An 18303-nucleotide genomic window follows, 5' to 3' on the forward strand; every position below is an offset into this window, starting at 1 on the left:
GTCAAAAAGAACTCAAAAATTAATAAAGTTGGCTTGTAACAGTAAGTACTTATATAAATAATAATTATTATAAACTCTATTATATGCAACTACCATTAGGTATATAAATGTCTATATTTTGTATCAACTTTTGTACAGATGTCATCTCTACTAATGCAACAAACAGTAAGCCACCCTGCTGTAGAAATTTGACAACACTCTTTCATAAAACTTCAAATCGTGAAAAATATGATGATCAAAATACGGATTATGTAAGAGTAAGTGAACATTAATAAACTCATTACTCATAATAGGTCAACTAGGGATTCATATTATTATTATCATCGCATTTATTGCAGTATATTATTAATCAGTATGATAATTATTCAGTCATAATAAGTAATCATATTTGAATTTCAAAACATTAATACTTGACCAGAGTATTGAACTATAATAAATTATTTTATTGAGTTCTAGTATTAACTTTACCATACATAGTAAGTTATTATCATTATTGAAGTACCTATTAAGGTCCCCACACACTGCAGCGGTGGTGTTAAATTATATTGTCTTGGATTTACTGCTCATGTGAGCGGTGAAATGTGTCCTGCATCAATTCACCGCCACTGCTGCAGTGTGTGGGGACTTTTATACTATTATTATAATATCTACATTACTAAAATTAAAATAGTTACCTTTTTTAACTTATTATAGATACCTAACTGTAATTCTATTGTAGTAAATTATTATTTACTATTTAATATAAAATAAACATACAAAAATTCAATTAAGTTGCATATTTTAAACACTTATACACTAAACTAAAATAAAAAAATCCTTTAGATCAGAAACCTAATTTAATATTATATTCTTTTTACATATTATTCATTATTTACTTAAAATTTTAAAGAATTTAAAAGAATTTAATGTACCTACCTGTGTATAGTATGTTAATATTTTGATTCTTGTTTCTTAGCAATGGGTAAATGAATCTGAACCATCATATGGGAAACAAATTGGTGATATAACTTTGGATAATACTAATTACGTAATTGAAATTTCAAATGATGATTATAATACTTTGGATAATGCTAATTATGTAAATGAAATTTCCAATGATGATCTTAATATTTTGGAAAATATAAATTATGAAGCTGTCTTGCCCGTAGAACAGGTAATTTATTTTGCATGTATATTTCATATAGGTAGGTAGTGAATAATATAAGATTAATTAACTTTTTTTTTAAATAGAATAATGTTGATGAATTTGGACAGAGTATTATTTTTGGCACACCCCAGCTATTAGAAGGAACTGAACAGATGCCATTTTATGATCATAATATTTTGGAATATATTAATGATGAAGTAGTATTGCCCTTAGAGCAGGTAATTTATTTTGCATGCATAATGCATAAAGGTAGTGATACTATAAGATTAATTGAATCATTTTTTTTAAATAGAATAATGATGATGCATTTGAAGAAAGTGTTATATTGGGCACACTATCTCAACTATCAGCAGAAAGTGATCAGATACAACTAACAAATACAAATAAAAGAAAGGCAAGAGTTAGTATTAAAGGCGATACCAGAAAGTTCAGAAAAAGTCAAAAGGAAAATAAAAATAAAGGTATGGAGTACACAAATTATAAAAAAAAAACTATCAAAGCTAGAAAATCTGAACCCCTAGGTAATTGTAGAAATAATTGTAAGTCTAAAGTTGAAGACAATTTGCGTGAACAATTATTCGAACTTTATTGGTCAATGGGAAATTATAGTAGACGAGCAGCTTATGTTTCAAAATTAATCATATGTTCTGACAAAATTAGTAGCAGAAAAAGAAGAGATACTCCTGAGAAACAAAAGCCGAAAGAAAAAACTTACAAATATTATATCCCCAAGAATGGTAACCTTATTATTGTTTGTAAGTTATGCTTCATGAAAATATTTGGTGAAACTCGCTCTTTTTTGAGAAATGTTTGTACAAATATGTTGAGTTCACCAGCACATCGTTGTTCCCCTGATAAAAGAGGACGAAATACACCAGGAAATAAATGGTCTAATGATGACATAAAAATAATGATTGATCATATTAACAAACTTCCTTCCTATGAAAGTCATTATTGTAGGAAGGAAACATCAAAGAAGTATTTGCCAAGCCATTATACTTTAAAGCTAGCATATGATATGTATAAAAAAAGTGTAGAAAATCCAGTGTGTATGACAATATATGCACAATATTTTAAAAATTCAGGACTCAAAGTAAAAAATCCTAAAAAGGATACCTGTGCCAAATGTGACAAATATAAAATACAACTAACTGATAATAATAATTCATCGGAACAAACAAATAAGCTAATTGAAGAGAAAACAAAACATCAGGATGAAGCTGAGTTTGCTTATCAATCTAAAAAAAATGACATATCAGAGATGTCTACAGATAAATGTATACTATCCTTTGATTTGCAACAATGTCTTCCAACACCTTCCTTAGAAAGTTCTGTAGCTTTTTACAAAAGGCAATTGTGGACGTACAATCTTACAGTCCACAATTGCACTACTTCTCAGGCATCTTGTTACATTTGGTATGAATCTATTGCCAAACGTGGGGCAAATGAAATAGGTTCATGCATATTCCATTACCTCAATAATCTACCAAAAAATATTACACACGTCATCATGTATAGTGATTGTTGCCCTGGGCAAAATAAAAATAGTATAATGATTGCTATGTGTTTATATTTTTTAAATCAACAACACACTATTAAAATAATAGACCATAAATTTATAGTGCCTGGCCACACTAGGATGGAATGTGATGGAGACCATGGTAAAATAGAAAAAGCAAAGAAAAAATTTTCTTCATCAATAAACCACCCCCAAGACTGGATAAGTTTAATAAATTTTGCAGGAAAAAATAAATTTTCTGTAATTCCAATGTCTCAAGACAATTTTTTTAACTTTAATAGTTTATTTAAAAAAAAAATATATCAGATGAAAAAGAAAAATGAGGATAAAGATCCATTTGTTTTTCAAGATTTAAAATGGCTGCGATACACTAACGAAAACAAAGGGCTTGTTCAATACAAAACATCATTAGATCCAAATGCACCATTTTTAAAGCTAAACCTATCAAAAAACAAAGAAGTACCCATGGACATACCAGTGGCATACACAAATCCATTGGGTATTACTGAAGAAAAGAAAAAAGACCTCATGTCATTGTTAATTTTTATTCCTGAAGTGTATCACGAATTCTATAAAAATCTAAAAACAGTTAAAAACTTGACCGATACACTAGTATCGGAAGAAGAAAGTGATTAATATTATTAATCATTGTTATAATAATTTTAATATTTTTATTTAATTTTAATATTTGTTGAGTAGGTACTTATTTTTTATACATGTTATGTTTATACCTACTAAAAAAAAGTTATATTGTTTATGTTTTTTTTTATTTTAATTAAAATTGAGTTTTTATTTTGATGGTCATTATTGTGTTGTTGTTTATTTTGCCACAAATATGTTCAATGATATTTTTCAATATTAGAGTTTCCTGTTACCTTGTACTCTTTCAAGTACCTAATAATGTGGTGTATTAAGATATTAGGATTTATTTTTTTCTGTAAGTATAGTACCTATATTATAATTTATAATATACCGTTTACCTATCTACTACCTACTGCAGTATAATACTATACTGTGCACTAGTACAAGTACACTTATAGATTTTTTTCATTGATTTTCTTATATAGGTAATATTCTTTACCACTGATTTTTCAAAGTTGTTAATAAACTAAGTAAGCACCTAGTTTAAAAAAAAGTATGTATGATCAATTTATCCTACATTTCATAGAGCATGTTTACACCAAATTGAATATAGTAAAAGAAATACTTATATGTAAAAAGTTAGTACCTACTAACTTAAAACTTAACATAGTATAATAGCACAGACTTCTATAAAACCAAATCAGAGGGGTTTTATTAATGTCAAGTAATATGTGCAAAAGGTGTCAAGTCAGATATTGTTTGTGTCATTAATGTCAAGTCACTTAAAAAGGTCTTATAATAATTTAAGATTTAAAGTTGAATGGAAATCTAATAATAAATATGTCTATGAGACATATATTACTATTCTAACAAATTAAAAACAAAAAATGGAGAAAAGAAACGTTTTTTTCTTCTCCTGAAAAATCAGCATTTTTGACTTGACACGTTTTTCACAACGTCCGTCCATTTATATTACCTTTACCAATAGCCATAATATATTTACCATCACCAATACGTACTGGTAATTGAGTTTCAAATAATTCATAGTTAGTGAACCATTCTTTTCGACTGGTCATGTGATCACTTGCACCTGAATCCACATACCATTTTTCTGACTCACTGATTTCGATGTCCTTTGATTGTACTCCAACCAACGCATTTCCTGAGTTTGATTCGCTCTTATTTTTTTCTTTTTGTTCTTTTAAGAAAATCCGGCATTCACGTTTCCAATGCCCTGGTTTTTTNTACCATAATTAAATATATACAATGTAAATAAAATATTTTACAAATGTTTAAAAAAAACTATATATTTTTATTTCAACATGTGCTGTAGACTATAGAATAGAAAAAACTATATATTTTTATTTCAATATGTGTTGTAGACTATAGAATAGAAAACACTATATATTTTTATTTCAATATGTATTGTAGACTATAGAATAGAAAACACTTATGTTTCTTATTAGAAATAATTTATATTTAATTTATCCTTTGAGTATTGAATTTATCTTTAAAGGATCCCATGTGTGCCAGTACATCCACTGTAGAACCTGATGATAAAGAAACAAATAATTGTCCATCATCCGATGTAAGTAGTTATAGCCAATTGTATTATTTGCATTAGGTATATAAATAATATTTTTTTTTGTAGGACGTCTGTAGTATAACTAATCAATTTAAACTTGATGCTAGTTCTAACATTTTACAAAAACTCCAGTTTATTGAAAAAATCAACCCTAATCAACCTCCACGATTAACCAATGTACCGTGGGTTTTGCATAGAGTTTATAATAGAATTGATAGTAATGGAAAAAGTGTCCCGAGAAAGTGGATTACAGTTGAGTGTATTAACTATGATGTAAAAGCCATTTATTGCACAATATGTATAGCATTTAGTATATCAAACAGTACAAGTAATTTTTGCAATGGTTGCACTAATTTTAAAAATATATATGCTGCTATTGAGTCCCATGAAATTAGTAAAGGACATTCATTAGCTGTAGAAGCATACTTTTCAGCAAGTAATGAAAATAGTATAGACTTTGTTGTGAGCAGAGATATGATGAACCATAGAAAAGAGCAAGTGATGGAACGCATTCATATTTTGGAACAAGTATTTGATATAATAAAATTTATTGGGAAACAAAATCTATCATATCGAGGATCATCGGAAACATTATGTGATATAGAAAATTCAAATTTTAACCATGGAAACTTTTTGGAACTTTTAAAGTTTACCGCAAAACGTGATATGGTGTTAAATAAATATTTGACTGCTGCTATTCAACGCAGTAAACAGCGAAAACAACATGTGGAATTAAATTCAAAAGGTAGAGGTGCGTTAATAACTTTATTATCTAAAACTACAGTTAACAAAGTAATAGATGCCATACTATTAACCATGAGAAAAACAATAAAGAATGAATTGGGTGATCGTCAGTTTAGTATACAGGTAAACCAATTTAATTATTTAATTCAAACTAGGTAAATTAACATAATTTTTATAATCATATACTTACAGGTAGATAGTACTCAAGACATAGGTACCATTGATCAGGCAGCTATTTGTTTACGCTATGTTTCTAACTCTCAAATAAAAGAACGGCTATTTAGTGTAGTACAAGTAAAAACATCATCAGGAAAAGGACTGTATGAATTACTCAAAGAATGTTTCTCTCAAAACGACATTAATTTTAAAAATATTATTGGATCATCTTTTGATGGAGCTGCTAACATGCAGGGCGAGTTCAATGGATTGCGTGCTTTTATAAAACAAGAAAATCAAAATAGTGTGTACATTTGGTGTTATGCACATATTTTAAACTTATGTGTTTGTGACACATGCGAAAATTTGGCAGCTAAAAATTTATTTGGTTTATTAAATAGATTGGCAACTTTTTTTTCTGATTCATACAAAAAGATGGGTGTGTGGAAAGAAATTCAAGAAAAACTTACAACCGGTCAAAACAAACTGAAAAAATTACAGAAAATAGGTGAAACTCGTTGGTGGTCCCGCGAAAAGGCATTACTATGGATGTTTGACGGAAATGACTGTTTATATCCTATAGTGATAAATGCATTGGATTTTGTGGCAACATCAAAAACTTTTGACCCAAAATCTATTTCCGAAGCCAATTCATTAAAAGAAAAGTTGTGTCAATTTAATATTATAGTAACAGCTCATTTATTTCTTCCAATTTTCAAAAGTATTGGCCCTACTTCAACATACCTACAATCAAAGAATTTGGATATATTGAATGCTTTTTTAATGGTGGATAAGTGTATTTCTGACATAAGTAACTTAAAATTTGAGAATGTTCTTAAATCATCAAAAGATTTAGTTTTAAAAATGAATAATTCCCTTCACAAAATTGCATTAAATAAAGAGATATTTATTGAGAATGATTTTCCTAAAACCAGAAGAAGAATAAAAAAACTTATGTTTGATGAAGTTTATGACGATGAAGCACCAACAGATCCAAAACATAAATTTCGAGTAGAAGTTTTTCAATGTATCATCGACCAATTGCGAACGAGCCTAACTGAAAGATTTACTAACAATAAAAGTTTGGTTGCAGATATGCAATATTTATTGCCAAAACATTATAATGATATAAGAAATAAATTAATTCCTAAATCAGCATTACAAAAGTTATCACTATTATCATCTGTTGATCACTCAAAATTAATTGACGAACTTGAACACTTTGCTGGAATTTATGATAAAATTTCTAAACCATTATATAAAAAAACTGTTGATATCTAAGACGAAAACACAAATAATGATGATGATAATTTAATTGTAACTGATATGTGTAGTGTATGTGGTTGCACTGTGAACCACAAGACGGTTTTAGTTTATAGGTTATGTTTTAATGTTTTTAGTGAACACATTCGTTTTTGTTGTGACTGCTGTAAGCAGACGGGTTTGAGTGTTGACTCTTGTAAAATAAACCATGTGATGTTATAACTTGTAACTCATTGTGTTATTTGTTGAATTTATTAAACTATTATATGCTCATTATGTGTTGCCGTCATTGAGTAGACTGGAATATTACAATTGGCGACGAAGTAGCGAAACGTGCGTGCAAATTTAGTTGTTTTTTTTTTAGTCATGCTATTTCGGCCGTGCGACTTCTAAAAACGGGTTACAATGACTAATAAGGGTGTCAGTGGCTTGGTCGGTCATGTCAATGAATTGAAATTAAAAGAAGACGATTTCAATGGCTGGGTTGAACGTTTCGAGTTGTATGTTCAGCTTAATGAAGTAAATACACATAAAAAAAAACTATTATTTTTAACCCTGATTGGTAATGAAGGGTATTCTTTATTACGGGATTTGTGTTTACCTGTTAAACCATTGGATAAATCTTATGATAATTAAAAAAAATTGTTATCTGAATGCATGAACCCTAAGCCGAATGTAGTCACTGAACGTTTTAAATTTAAAGAACGGAGACAGGGAAATGAAACGATTATTCAATTCGTTGCTGTGTTGAAGAAAATGTCAGAATTTTGTGCGTTTGGCACACATTTGGAGGATGCTTTAAGAGACCAGTTAATTTGGGGTATCAAGGATCAAAATATTCAGAAGCGGTTACTCTCGGAGGAGTCCTTGAATTTTAAAAGATGTGTGGAACTGAGTGTTGCAATGGAAGCAGCAACCAATGATGTTAACCAGCTGCAAAATCAAAGTCAAGTGGAAGTACTGTACCAAGAATCAAAGAGTGAGCCTTTGGTCGGCAGTAGAACACAGCGGAAAGCAATGTCTACCGGCCTGCAGCAGAAGCGGTCGGAGTTGGTTTGTTATTGTTGTGGAGCAGCTGGTCATGTAAAGCCTAAATGTAAGTTTAAAGATTTAAGTTGTAAAAATTGTAATAAGAAAGGGCATTTAAAAAAAGTGTGCAAAAATGACTCTTTGAATGTAAATAACTTGGAACAGGATGAAGCTGGTATGATGGAATCTTTATATAATTTAGCACCGTTACAGGTTAATTTTATTAAACCTTATTGTGTGGAGTTGGTAGTTGATGGTAAAAATATTTTATTTCAAATTGATACTGGATCGGGGATATCTGTTATATCTGTGGATAGTGTTAAACAATTTAAAATTAGTGGTTTGGACAAATTAATTAAAACTAATTTAAAATTAAAAGCATATAATGGCAATATTATTAATCCATTGGGAATTTTGTCTGTAGTTATTGGTTATAAGGGGTTGTATAAGACATTGGATTTGTACGTGGTGAACGAAGGGGGTCCACCAATTATGGGGAGAGATTGGATTACTGTCTTTAAGGTATTCCCAAAGGAATTAGGTTTAAATACCTTGAGTGTTGAGAGCATGGTTGATAGGTTTCCATCGGTCTTTACTAATTCTTTGGGATGTTATAAAAATAAAACTTTTGAGTTGGTACTGAAGCCGGATTCAAAACCAATTTTTTGTAGACCCAGAATTATTCCATTTTCATTAAAGGATAAAGTTAGTTTGGAACTGGATAGAATGATAGCAGATGGTTTATTAGAGCCAGTTGTTACGGAACAAACAACCGTGACACAGAAAAAGGTTTTTTTCAAGACCACCAAGTAAAGACGATTGGGAAAAAGACACGATATGACGAGTAAAAATCACACATAATAGATAGGAATGTCCGTTCAATGGTGTGATTTTCATTCGTCTAAAACATAGTACGCGGACCAATCAACGATGGACTAGATTGTCGAAAAGGGTATAAATACCGGACACTCTCGACAATCTAGTCAGTCCACTTCAAGCCTTCAATCTGTCAACAACTACTAGAAAAGTTCCAACAGAAAGAAGACACGGACCAGAAGACCAACCGCCGATCACCAGACGATACGCCGCTCTACGGCTGCAAGCATCGTTCGACCAACGACTACCAACAACAACGTCGTTCCACGGCTGAAGCGCCGTTCGACCACCGGCCATCGACGATACGCCACTCCACGGTCGCAAGCATCGTTCGACCGTCAAACATCGCCGGTTATCGTTCCACGGTGTGAGACCGGTGCGAGTTCATAGGCGAACAACAACGCCGTCAATACCAGGATCCACGCGGCTGCTGTTTAAACAACTTAAGACCCGTGGTGACACCGATTCCTGTAGCAACGATATCAACCAATCACCGATCGCCGTTTACCAATCCAGGCCTATAGTACCGCCGGACGCCTCAACAACTCCCGGCTCTATAACACTAAACGGCCCTTTTCAGGGCCAACACGACACCAACTTCGGCGCTTAATTAAGCTGTCCGACCCGGGTCAGGTTCGTCGTCGGGGTACCGCTTTATTTAAGTCTGTACCGACGACGGCCGGCTCCTCAGCCCAATATTGATTGTTGTATAATATACATATTATATTATTAAACCCATCTCATTGTAAAGTAGGGTCCGGCTGTTGCCCGACCACCACCCAAGCACCACCGATTGCGCCGACTCACTTAAATAAGTCCGGTCGGCGCAAATCGACGCTTTACTGATCCACAATATTGTCGATATAATATATATATTTTCTATAGCAATAGATATATTTGATTACCGCTATAAACCATCGTACTTTTATTTCACGATACGGATTGTCCATTCGGATGCCCCGTAACACAGTGGAGTCTTCAGATTGGGCCACTCCGATTGTACCAGTAGTGAAAGTAGATGGGAGTATCAGGCTATGTGGAGATTATAAGGTTACTGTTAATAAAAGCTTGGTTGTGGATAGGTACCCAATACCGCGGGTGAATGAATTATTAAGTATGTTTAAGGGGGCGACTAGATTTTGTACTTTAGACCTTTGTCAGGCTTATCAACAACTGCCTTTGAGTGCAGAGAGTCAGAAAATAACTACGATTACTACGCATAGAGGTTTATTTTTGTTTAAAAGGGTGCCATATGGTGTCGCATCTGCACCAGGATTACTTCAAAGAGAAATGGAAAATATTTTAATTGGGTTAGAAGGAGTTGGTTGTTTTTACGATGATGTAGTTATAGCGGGTAAAGATGACAAGGAAGTCACTGAGAGACTTTTGAAAGTGTTAGAAAGGTTTGAATCAGCTGGTTTAACAGTTAAGGCTAGTAAGTGTAAATTGTTGCAAGAGAGTGTCACCTTTTTAGGACATTGTGTTGATAAAGATGGTTTGCATATTCCTGAAGAAAGAGTTAAAGCCATTGCTAAGGTGAAAACTCCTGAAAATGTGCATGAATTAAAAGCATTTTTAGGTCTAGTAAATTATTATGGCAGATTTTTTAAAAATTTGTGTTCTTTGGCTAGTCCTTTGTATTCCTTATTGAAGGCTAATGTCAAGTTCTGTTGGGGTATAGAGGAAAATAAAGCTTTTATTAATATAAAGAATCAATTGTTGTCTAAAACAGTACTTACACATTATGATACAAACTTGGAATTAATTTTAGCTTGTGATGCGAGTCCTAACGGTATTGGGGCAGTGTTGTCACATAGGTTTCCTAATAAGGAGGAAAAGCCTATTGCATTTGCTTCGAGGACTCTTAGTAAAAGTGAACAGGGGTATTCACAGTTGGATAAAGAAGCTTTGGCTTTAGTTTATGGTGTCAAATATTTTCATCAGTACTTATATGGCAGACCTTTCATTCTTAAAACGGACCATAAACCTTTAATATCAATTTTTGGAGAAAAAAAAGGGATTCCCGTCATGGCGGCCCATAGACTGCAGAGGTATGCAGTTTTCCTTGCGGGTTATACTTACACTATTGAATTTGTGAAGGGTGAGGACAATGGCAATGCGGATGCTTTATCCCGATTACCACTTGAGGGGGTTGATATGATCAATCATGTATTTTGTAGTAATTTTTTTATTAATTTAATAACGACTAATGTGAAGGGGATTGCTGATTTAGATATCTGTGAGGAAATTCAGAGGGACAAGGTATTAAAAAAAGTTTTTTTGTTGGTGATGTCGGGAAAATGGCCTAATTCCAGTAAAGAACTATCGGAGGATATTAAGCCTTATTTTAATAGGAGGAATGAACTTGCTATTGAGCAAGGTATGTTACTATGGGGACATAGGTTGGTTATTCCATTTAAGTTTCGGGAGGTTTTACTGATGGAATTGCATAGTTCTCATTTAGGTACAGTTAAAATGAAAGCGATAGCGAGGTCATATATGTGGTGGCCAAATATTGACAAAGAAATTGATATGATCACTAAAGAGTGTAGTGGGTGTGTGGAATATAGTGATAATCCACCAAAGTCAATATTACATAATTGGCCTTGGCCGGATGGACCAGCTCAGCGGATCCATTTGGATTTTTTAGGACCTATTAATAGCAAGATGTTTGTGGTAATTATTGATGCTCATTCTAAATGGGCTCATGTTAGGTTGATGAATAATATAACTACAGAATCAACTATTAAGATTTTACGGGAGTATTTTTCCTTATGGGGCATACCTGCAAAGCTAGTAACAGACAATGGCCCGTCTTTAGTGTCAGAAGTTATGGAAGAGTTTTTAGCTAAAAATGGGGTGTTCCATGTGAAAACACCTCCATACAATCCTGCGTCTAATGGGGCTGCTGAAAATTTGGTCAGAACTTTTAAAAACTTTTTGAAGAAAAGTGGTATGAAGTCAGATTTAGAAACAGAGATTGCCAGATTTATGTTATCTTATAATAGTACCAAGCACTGTGCTACAGGTGTAACGCCAGCTGAGTTACATATTGGTAGGAGGTTGTTTACATCTTTTGATAGATTGGTGCCAAGAGCCAAATATAATTATAATAACAGTATGCTGGCAGCTAAGAGAGTTTATAAAGGGGGTAGAGTTAAAAGGTTTGAAATCAGTGATAATGTGATGTGCCGGAACTATGCTAGTGGGGCTAAGTGGATAAGAGGTACTATTATTCAAATATTATCCCCTGTAACTTATTTGGTACAATTGGCTGAAGGTGAGGTGTGCAAAAGACATATTAATCAGTTATTGGATACTAATGAGGTGGAAACAAATTCTTGTACTAGGGCTTCAACAAGCTCGGTTTTGGGTCCTAAAGATCAATTGCCTGGGTTCCCTGTTAAGGAGGGAGTTAGTAGAGAAAGTGTGGTTGAAGATAGCCTTGAGAGTGAACAACAGGACGTTCCTAAGTTATGGAGGAGTGAGAGGGTTAAAAAAACTCCTAATCGGTTAAATTTGTAACGTGCAGTATTCTATATCATATTACATTGTTATTTATTAATGTATTAGGAACTTTTAAGCTTTATTGTATTTTGTTATGATGATACTTGTTTTTTTTTATTTATTAGAATTCTTATGTACTTAGGATTAGGATTTAGATAAATTTTGTATTGATTGATGTGTATGTTTCCTTGCTTAGTGGGAAGGATCTGTAGTGTATGTGGTTGCACTGTGAACCACAAGACGGTTTTAGTTTATAGGTTATGTTTTAATGTTTTTAGTGAACACATTCGTTTTTGTTGTGACTGCTGTAAGCAGACGGGTTTGAGTGTTGACTCTTGTAAAATAAACCATGTGATGTTATAACTTGTAACTCATTGTGTTATTTGTTGAATTTATTAAACTATTATATGCTCATTATGTGTTGCCGTCATTGAGTAGACTGGAATATTACAATATGGATTATGAAGATTTTTCTTTGGATTGTGATGATACTCATCTATCTGTTACAGGTAACTAAAAAAAAAATTAATTGTTTATTAACTATATCATATTTTAACCAAATTCAACTATAAAATATATTTTTATATGTTTTTATTCGTGTTAAGATATTTATATGAAGATTTTTTTTTTTAAGAATCTGAATGTGAACACTCTTTTATCCGTGATGAAAAAGGTATACATACCCGAGAGAATTGTTTGATTTGTGTTTTTAATTTGCTTCATTCGCTTTATTTACATATGCCCACTTATTCTAATTTATATGCCGCCATGGAATATGTACTAACCTTATCGGTAACTCAGGTTAATTGTGAACGAGTATTTAGCAAATTAAAAATTATCAAAAATCGTCTACGCGCTTCATAATCTAATGACCGCTTAGATGCTTTTTTATTAATGTCCGTAGAAAAAGAAATATTAAATGATTTAAAGTTTGAAGATATTTTGGACATAATTAAAAACTCATCTCATACTTTATCCAAATTATTATCGTTCACATAATTACATAAATATATAATTATAAAATTGAATTTGTCATACTGTAACTTGGTGTTACTGATTTATACCTATGTATTGATATATTTTACATTTTCTTTGTAATCGATACCGACAACACTGAAAAAGTTCCTAAATCCTAATTCTTATACAACGTTGGTAAAGGTAGAAATACTATTGAGAAAAATGTAATATTTTTTTAGTTAAAGTTGGGCCGTTAAATATAGTAAAATGGGCCGGTTGCATACAGAGAATAGTGGGCCGAAACCCTTCCAGTCCGGCCCTGAATCGTAGTAAGTTATTACCTTATTATACAGCAAGCAGTACTCACCTGCTCATTTTTTTTATTATATATATTATATTATACTAATATATTATTTTATTATTATTTTTATTTTTTCAATATATTTTGATAGTTGTAATTTATTATAATTCATATGCTATTCAACGGTAAATATGATCATATGGTCGCTGAACAACTACAGTCAGTTATTGGCATACATAGTATTTAATTTAGAACAAAATTAGGTAGATTAATTAATTTACTATAAATAAAGTATTTAAGTTGTAATATTATAAGAAAAATTAACATTTTTTTTTTTTAATCATTGTTTTAAAATTGATCCTGCCAAGCTACTCGACCATTTGTGTGAAAGTAATTTGAGAATTCGTCCCTAATTGATTGACTGGTTTGTGAAGATTTTCGACCCACTCTTTGTAGTGGTAGTTAAGATGATGGCTGGCCTTCTCTTCTCCAATTTCCTGGTATTATTTGCCCACCTTGTTCAAGGTCAAATACTCCATTTGGTGTGTATATATTAGTAGATGTAGATTTTTTTCTTAAAAAGTTATGCATATAGCAACATGCTAAAACTATTTTCTCGGCTTTATCAGGCTGTAAGAGCAATGGTTTTCTTAATACTCTAAATTTCGCCGACAAAATGCCAAACACATTTTCAACAACACGTCGAGCTCGGGAAAGTCTATAGTTGAACACCCTTTTTTCTGAACCTTTTTCTTGAACCCCAGGATAGGGTTTCATTATATTATCGTGTAATCCAAATGCACCATCCGCTACAAACACGTAGGGTACTGGTCTACTTCTTCCAGGTAATGGTTGGGGATTTGGTATGCCAAGTTCACAGTTTTCCAATTTTTCATATAGGATACTATTCTTTAACACGCCTCCATCTGAGATCCTTCCCTGACACCCAACATCAGCAAACAAAAAGTTGTAGTCTGCATCCACTAATGCAAATAGTACTATACTAAAAGTGGACTTATAATTAAAGAACTCGGTTCCAGAATCTATAGGAGCTTGAATTACAATATGTTTGCCATCCATTGATCCTAAGCAGTTTGGAAAGTTCCATTGATCAAAAAATCGTTTTGATACATTTAACCACTTCTCAGGAGTCTGGGGCATCTAAACAGTATACATGCAATATTTTAAATCATGCAGATAACAACATAATTACTATTTCACGTATGACAGATTAACAAATAATAATCTACAATTTTATATTAATATTTTTATCAATTAAATTTAAAAATGTTTTATTTTATTGTATAAAATATTAAATAGGTATATAAAAAGAATTCGAAAAGTACAATGTACTTATACAAAATTACATTAGCACATAAAAAATGTTACAATTTTTTTTGTTAAATTATTTATTGGTATAAATAAAATAATAAAATTTGTATGTATATGAAATGTTTAGAATTTGTTAAATATTATAAATTTTTATATTTATTTTATTTTAATTATAAAATATACCACCGATTTAAAATAAACAAGTTCTAAAATATTATAAATGTATTTTAATTTTTAGTCAGCTGCAGATGACTCATCTGAAGACCTACTATATGAAAACACTAACGTGAATAACCCTGGCAAAAGTTCCCAAGGAGGTATTGAAAATGTGATTAACGTGGAAACAACTGAAATTGTGCAAAATGAAGTAAGCCCAAGTAAAGGGCCTAAACGCAAGGTATTTGCATCTCCCAAAAAACTATTTAAAAAAAAAGAAATCTTCATTGGATGACCATAAATTGGACGCAGCTTGGAATACACTGCAGTATTTTTCAAAAAATAAACAAACAAAAGATCAATTTGAAACATTTGGTCAATATATCGCAGAGAAATTAAGGCAGATGGACTCGGACTCATGCATTTACGTCAAAAAAGCAATAAACGATATAATATATGAAGCAGAATTAGGAAATTATCGATCATTTCATCAGCGACAATCTAATTTGAACTTTCCGTCATGGATATCAACTTTCCAAAACTCTGTTCACTCATCTTCAAGTTCATCAATTTCTCAGTCATCTCCAAGTTTTTATATTTCTCAGCCATCTCCAGGTTCTTATACTTCAGAACCATTATTATCTACTACACCTCTATTATCCGAGTCAACAATGTATAACTCAGTAGATCATCTTGGACCAAATACAAATCCTATATAAAATAAAACTGATTTCCATGACCTCCTACAAACAGACCAACACAAAAATATGTACAAGATGTATTACACACAAAAGAGTTTGTTAACTAAACTAAAGCAGTTAAAGCTAGAAAAGCTATTTTTTTTTGTTTTATAATTTAAGCTTGTTTTGTTTTTTTAATTGAAAGTATCTAATTTGTTTTATCTTACTAAAAGCTAGAAACGCGATAGGTATCTAACATTTTTTTTAATTGTTTACTAAAACCTGAAAATTCTTTATTTGTTTAATTTGTAATATGACAATAATTTTTTAAAACTTGTTAATAAAATGTTATCAATACAAATAGTTATTCAAACATTTATTAAACCTAATGTATTAATACTATAATATATACACTACTAATATTGTATAATATAATGTGTAATGTATTCATATACTTTACCTTTATACATTCACTCAATACTTCAATGAGAGCTTCACAAACTTGTGGTATAATATTTGAAATAACTTGTTTCGAAAATTTAAACAAGTAAGCAAGACTGTGAAATGAATCACCACTGGCTAAGTATCTTAAAGTTACGAGGAGTCTTTCATTTGCAGGTATAGCTTTTCTAAAATGCGAATCACTTTTTGCGATCTTGGGTCCAATCAATTTAAGTAGCATTTCAAAATCACTATTGTTCATTCGACAGAAATTTGAAAAATGAATAGCTTCGTTCATTTTTAAATCATTTAATAAATCTGTCCCACTATAACGTACGCGGTTTTTAAAAATATCACTGACCCAAAACCGGCGTTTTTTTTTTAATTTTTGATTTTGTTTTTTTTTAACAATACTACTCATAACAATGTACGCGGCACTAGCAATAATAACTTCATCGTCAGTATCGATCATTTTGGAAAAACTAAAAAGCACAACAACTCTGCATTAAAGCCAAAACTGAACTACGAGTTCACCACCTTATTTTGTCATTCATGGACAACAGTAAAATCAAAAACATCAAACACTATGTGTACGATGAACGCGTGTGTAGTATGTAAGGTTTGCAAACATAACATATGATTCAAGTGCGTGAGCTGTATTTCATGTTTCAATGTTTGCATACTATGTGGACGCTCCTTAACATGTAATGACAGGTTTCACATAGACGCGTATCATACGCGCGCTGATCAAATTTTGAAAAATGGTTTTCATATAACTTGTTTATAGTCTCCAGCAGTGCAGTTCTTCTCTTTTTCTTTTTAGACTTTTAAGACTTTTAAGACTTTTTAGACCTTTTAATACAGTAAAAATAAATTGCTATTATATTCACTATGAATACAATGGACACTGAACTGATAATTATTGAGGTACAAAATCACCCTAATCTTTGGAACCACGCAGTCGAGGAATACAAAGATCGTGATTTGAAAATTAAAGCTTGGGAGGAGGTGACAAAAAAAATAGTGTTAGCATATGACACTATGTCTAAAGCTGATCAAAAAAAAAGCGGGTAAGTAAAACAAAAATTATTTAAGTATTTGTTCCATACTTAGTACAATATATTTAAGTATTTAAACATTTATTATACAAATTATTTAATTGAGTAAAAAACAATATGACACAATACCTATACACGCGTAATTATATCATACATTAACCCAAGTAAATTCATAAAACAAAATATCAAAGAAATGAACAGGAAGCTATTAAAAAAAAAATAGGTAAGTAATTAAATATATTTAAAAATAAACTTAAATGTAGGTATAGGTCTCATTAAAAAAAAATTATTTATTATTGTACTCGTAAACTTAGAACCTCAATGTGTTTATCTTTTTAACTGTTATACTATAATTCAAATTCTTTTTTAAAACTTCATCAGATTTTATTAAATACATTTATCTTGCCATTCTAATTTTCCAGCATCACTTATAAAATAATTGGCAAACTTGTCTCTTATTGTATTACCACTTCTAGTCACATTATTATTTCGTATATTAACCTCGTTTACATTTTCTAAACCTTCAATGCTAAGAGTGTTTTCAAAATTAAATCCATCTCTAACGCGTATAAAATTATGCAGGATACAGCATGCTTTTACTATACATACGGCCAACTCAACATTCACATTCATTGGCTTATGAAAAATACGAAACTTATTAGATAATATTCCAAAACTACATTCAATATTTCTCCTTGCACGCGATAAACGATAGTTAAAAATTTTTTTTTTATAGTTTAAATTATTTCGAGCATACGGCCGTAAAATGTTTTTTGATAACCCAAAAGCTTCATCCGCAACTATTACGAATGGATAACTTTCATCGTAGTTTCCAGGAAAAAGCATTGGGTCAGGAATATTTAAAGTGTTATTTTCAAGCTTCTGGTAAAATGCGCAGTTTTTAAACACACTTGAATCGCAGAATTTCCCTTGCGCTCCGACATCCACAAAAGTGAAACAATAATTCGCG

General features: G+C 31.4%; 2 protein-coding genes across 2 annotated transcripts; one reads left to right on the top strand and one right to left on the bottom strand.

Annotated features, from left to right (window-relative positions):
- Positions 1 to 4770: 4770 nt before the first annotated feature.
- Positions 4771 to 7014, top strand: LOC111027495 (zinc finger MYM-type protein 1-like). Its single transcript, XM_022305886.1, has 4 exons — positions 4771 to 4836; positions 4900 to 5700; positions 5770 to 6544; positions 6635 to 7014. Exons 1-4 carry the CDS (start codon positions 4771 to 4773, stop codon positions 7012 to 7014), a joined length of 2022 nt encoding a protein of 673 aa, XP_022161578.1.
- Positions 7015 to 14128: 7114 nt separating this feature from the next.
- Positions 14129 to 16516, bottom strand: LOC111027497 (putative nuclease HARBI1). Its single transcript, XM_022305887.1, has 2 exons — positions 16295 to 16516; positions 14129 to 14827 (listed from the first exon to the last, which is right to left on the bottom strand). Exons 1-2 carry the CDS (start codon positions 16514 to 16516, stop codon positions 14129 to 14131), a joined length of 921 nt encoding a protein of 306 aa, XP_022161579.1.
- Between the last annotated feature and the right edge of the window lie 1787 nt (positions 16517 to 18303).

Source organism: Myzus persicae, unplaced genomic scaffold, assembly GCF_001856785.1.
Source record: "Myzus persicae strain clone G006 unplaced genomic scaffold, MPER_G0061.0, whole genome shotgun sequence".
Lineage (NCBI taxonomy): Eukaryota > Metazoa > Arthropoda > Insecta > Hemiptera > Aphididae > Myzus > Myzus persicae.

Bases quoted from the DNA above. Each gene is read 5' to 3' on its own strand.
- LOC111027495 (XM_022305886.1), top strand. From the start codon at position 4,771: ATGTGTGCCAGTACATCCACTGTAGAACCTGATGATAAAGAAACAAAT. The intron at 5,701-5,769 runs GTAAACCAATTT...ATATACTTACAG, and splicing joins ATCGTCAGTTTAGTATACAG to GTAGATAGTACTCAAGACAT. The intron at 6,545-6,634 runs GTAACTTAAAAT...CATTAAATAAAG, and splicing joins TAAGTGTATTTCTGACATAA to AGATATTTATTGAGAATGAT.
- LOC111027497 (XM_022305887.1), bottom strand. From the start codon at position 16,516: ATGCTACTTAAATTGATTGGACCCAAGATCGCAAAAAGTGATTCGCAT. The intron at 14,828-16,294 runs GTAAAGTATATG...TATACTGTTTAG, and splicing joins TATTGAGTGAATGTATAAAG to ATGCCCCAGACTCCTGAGAA.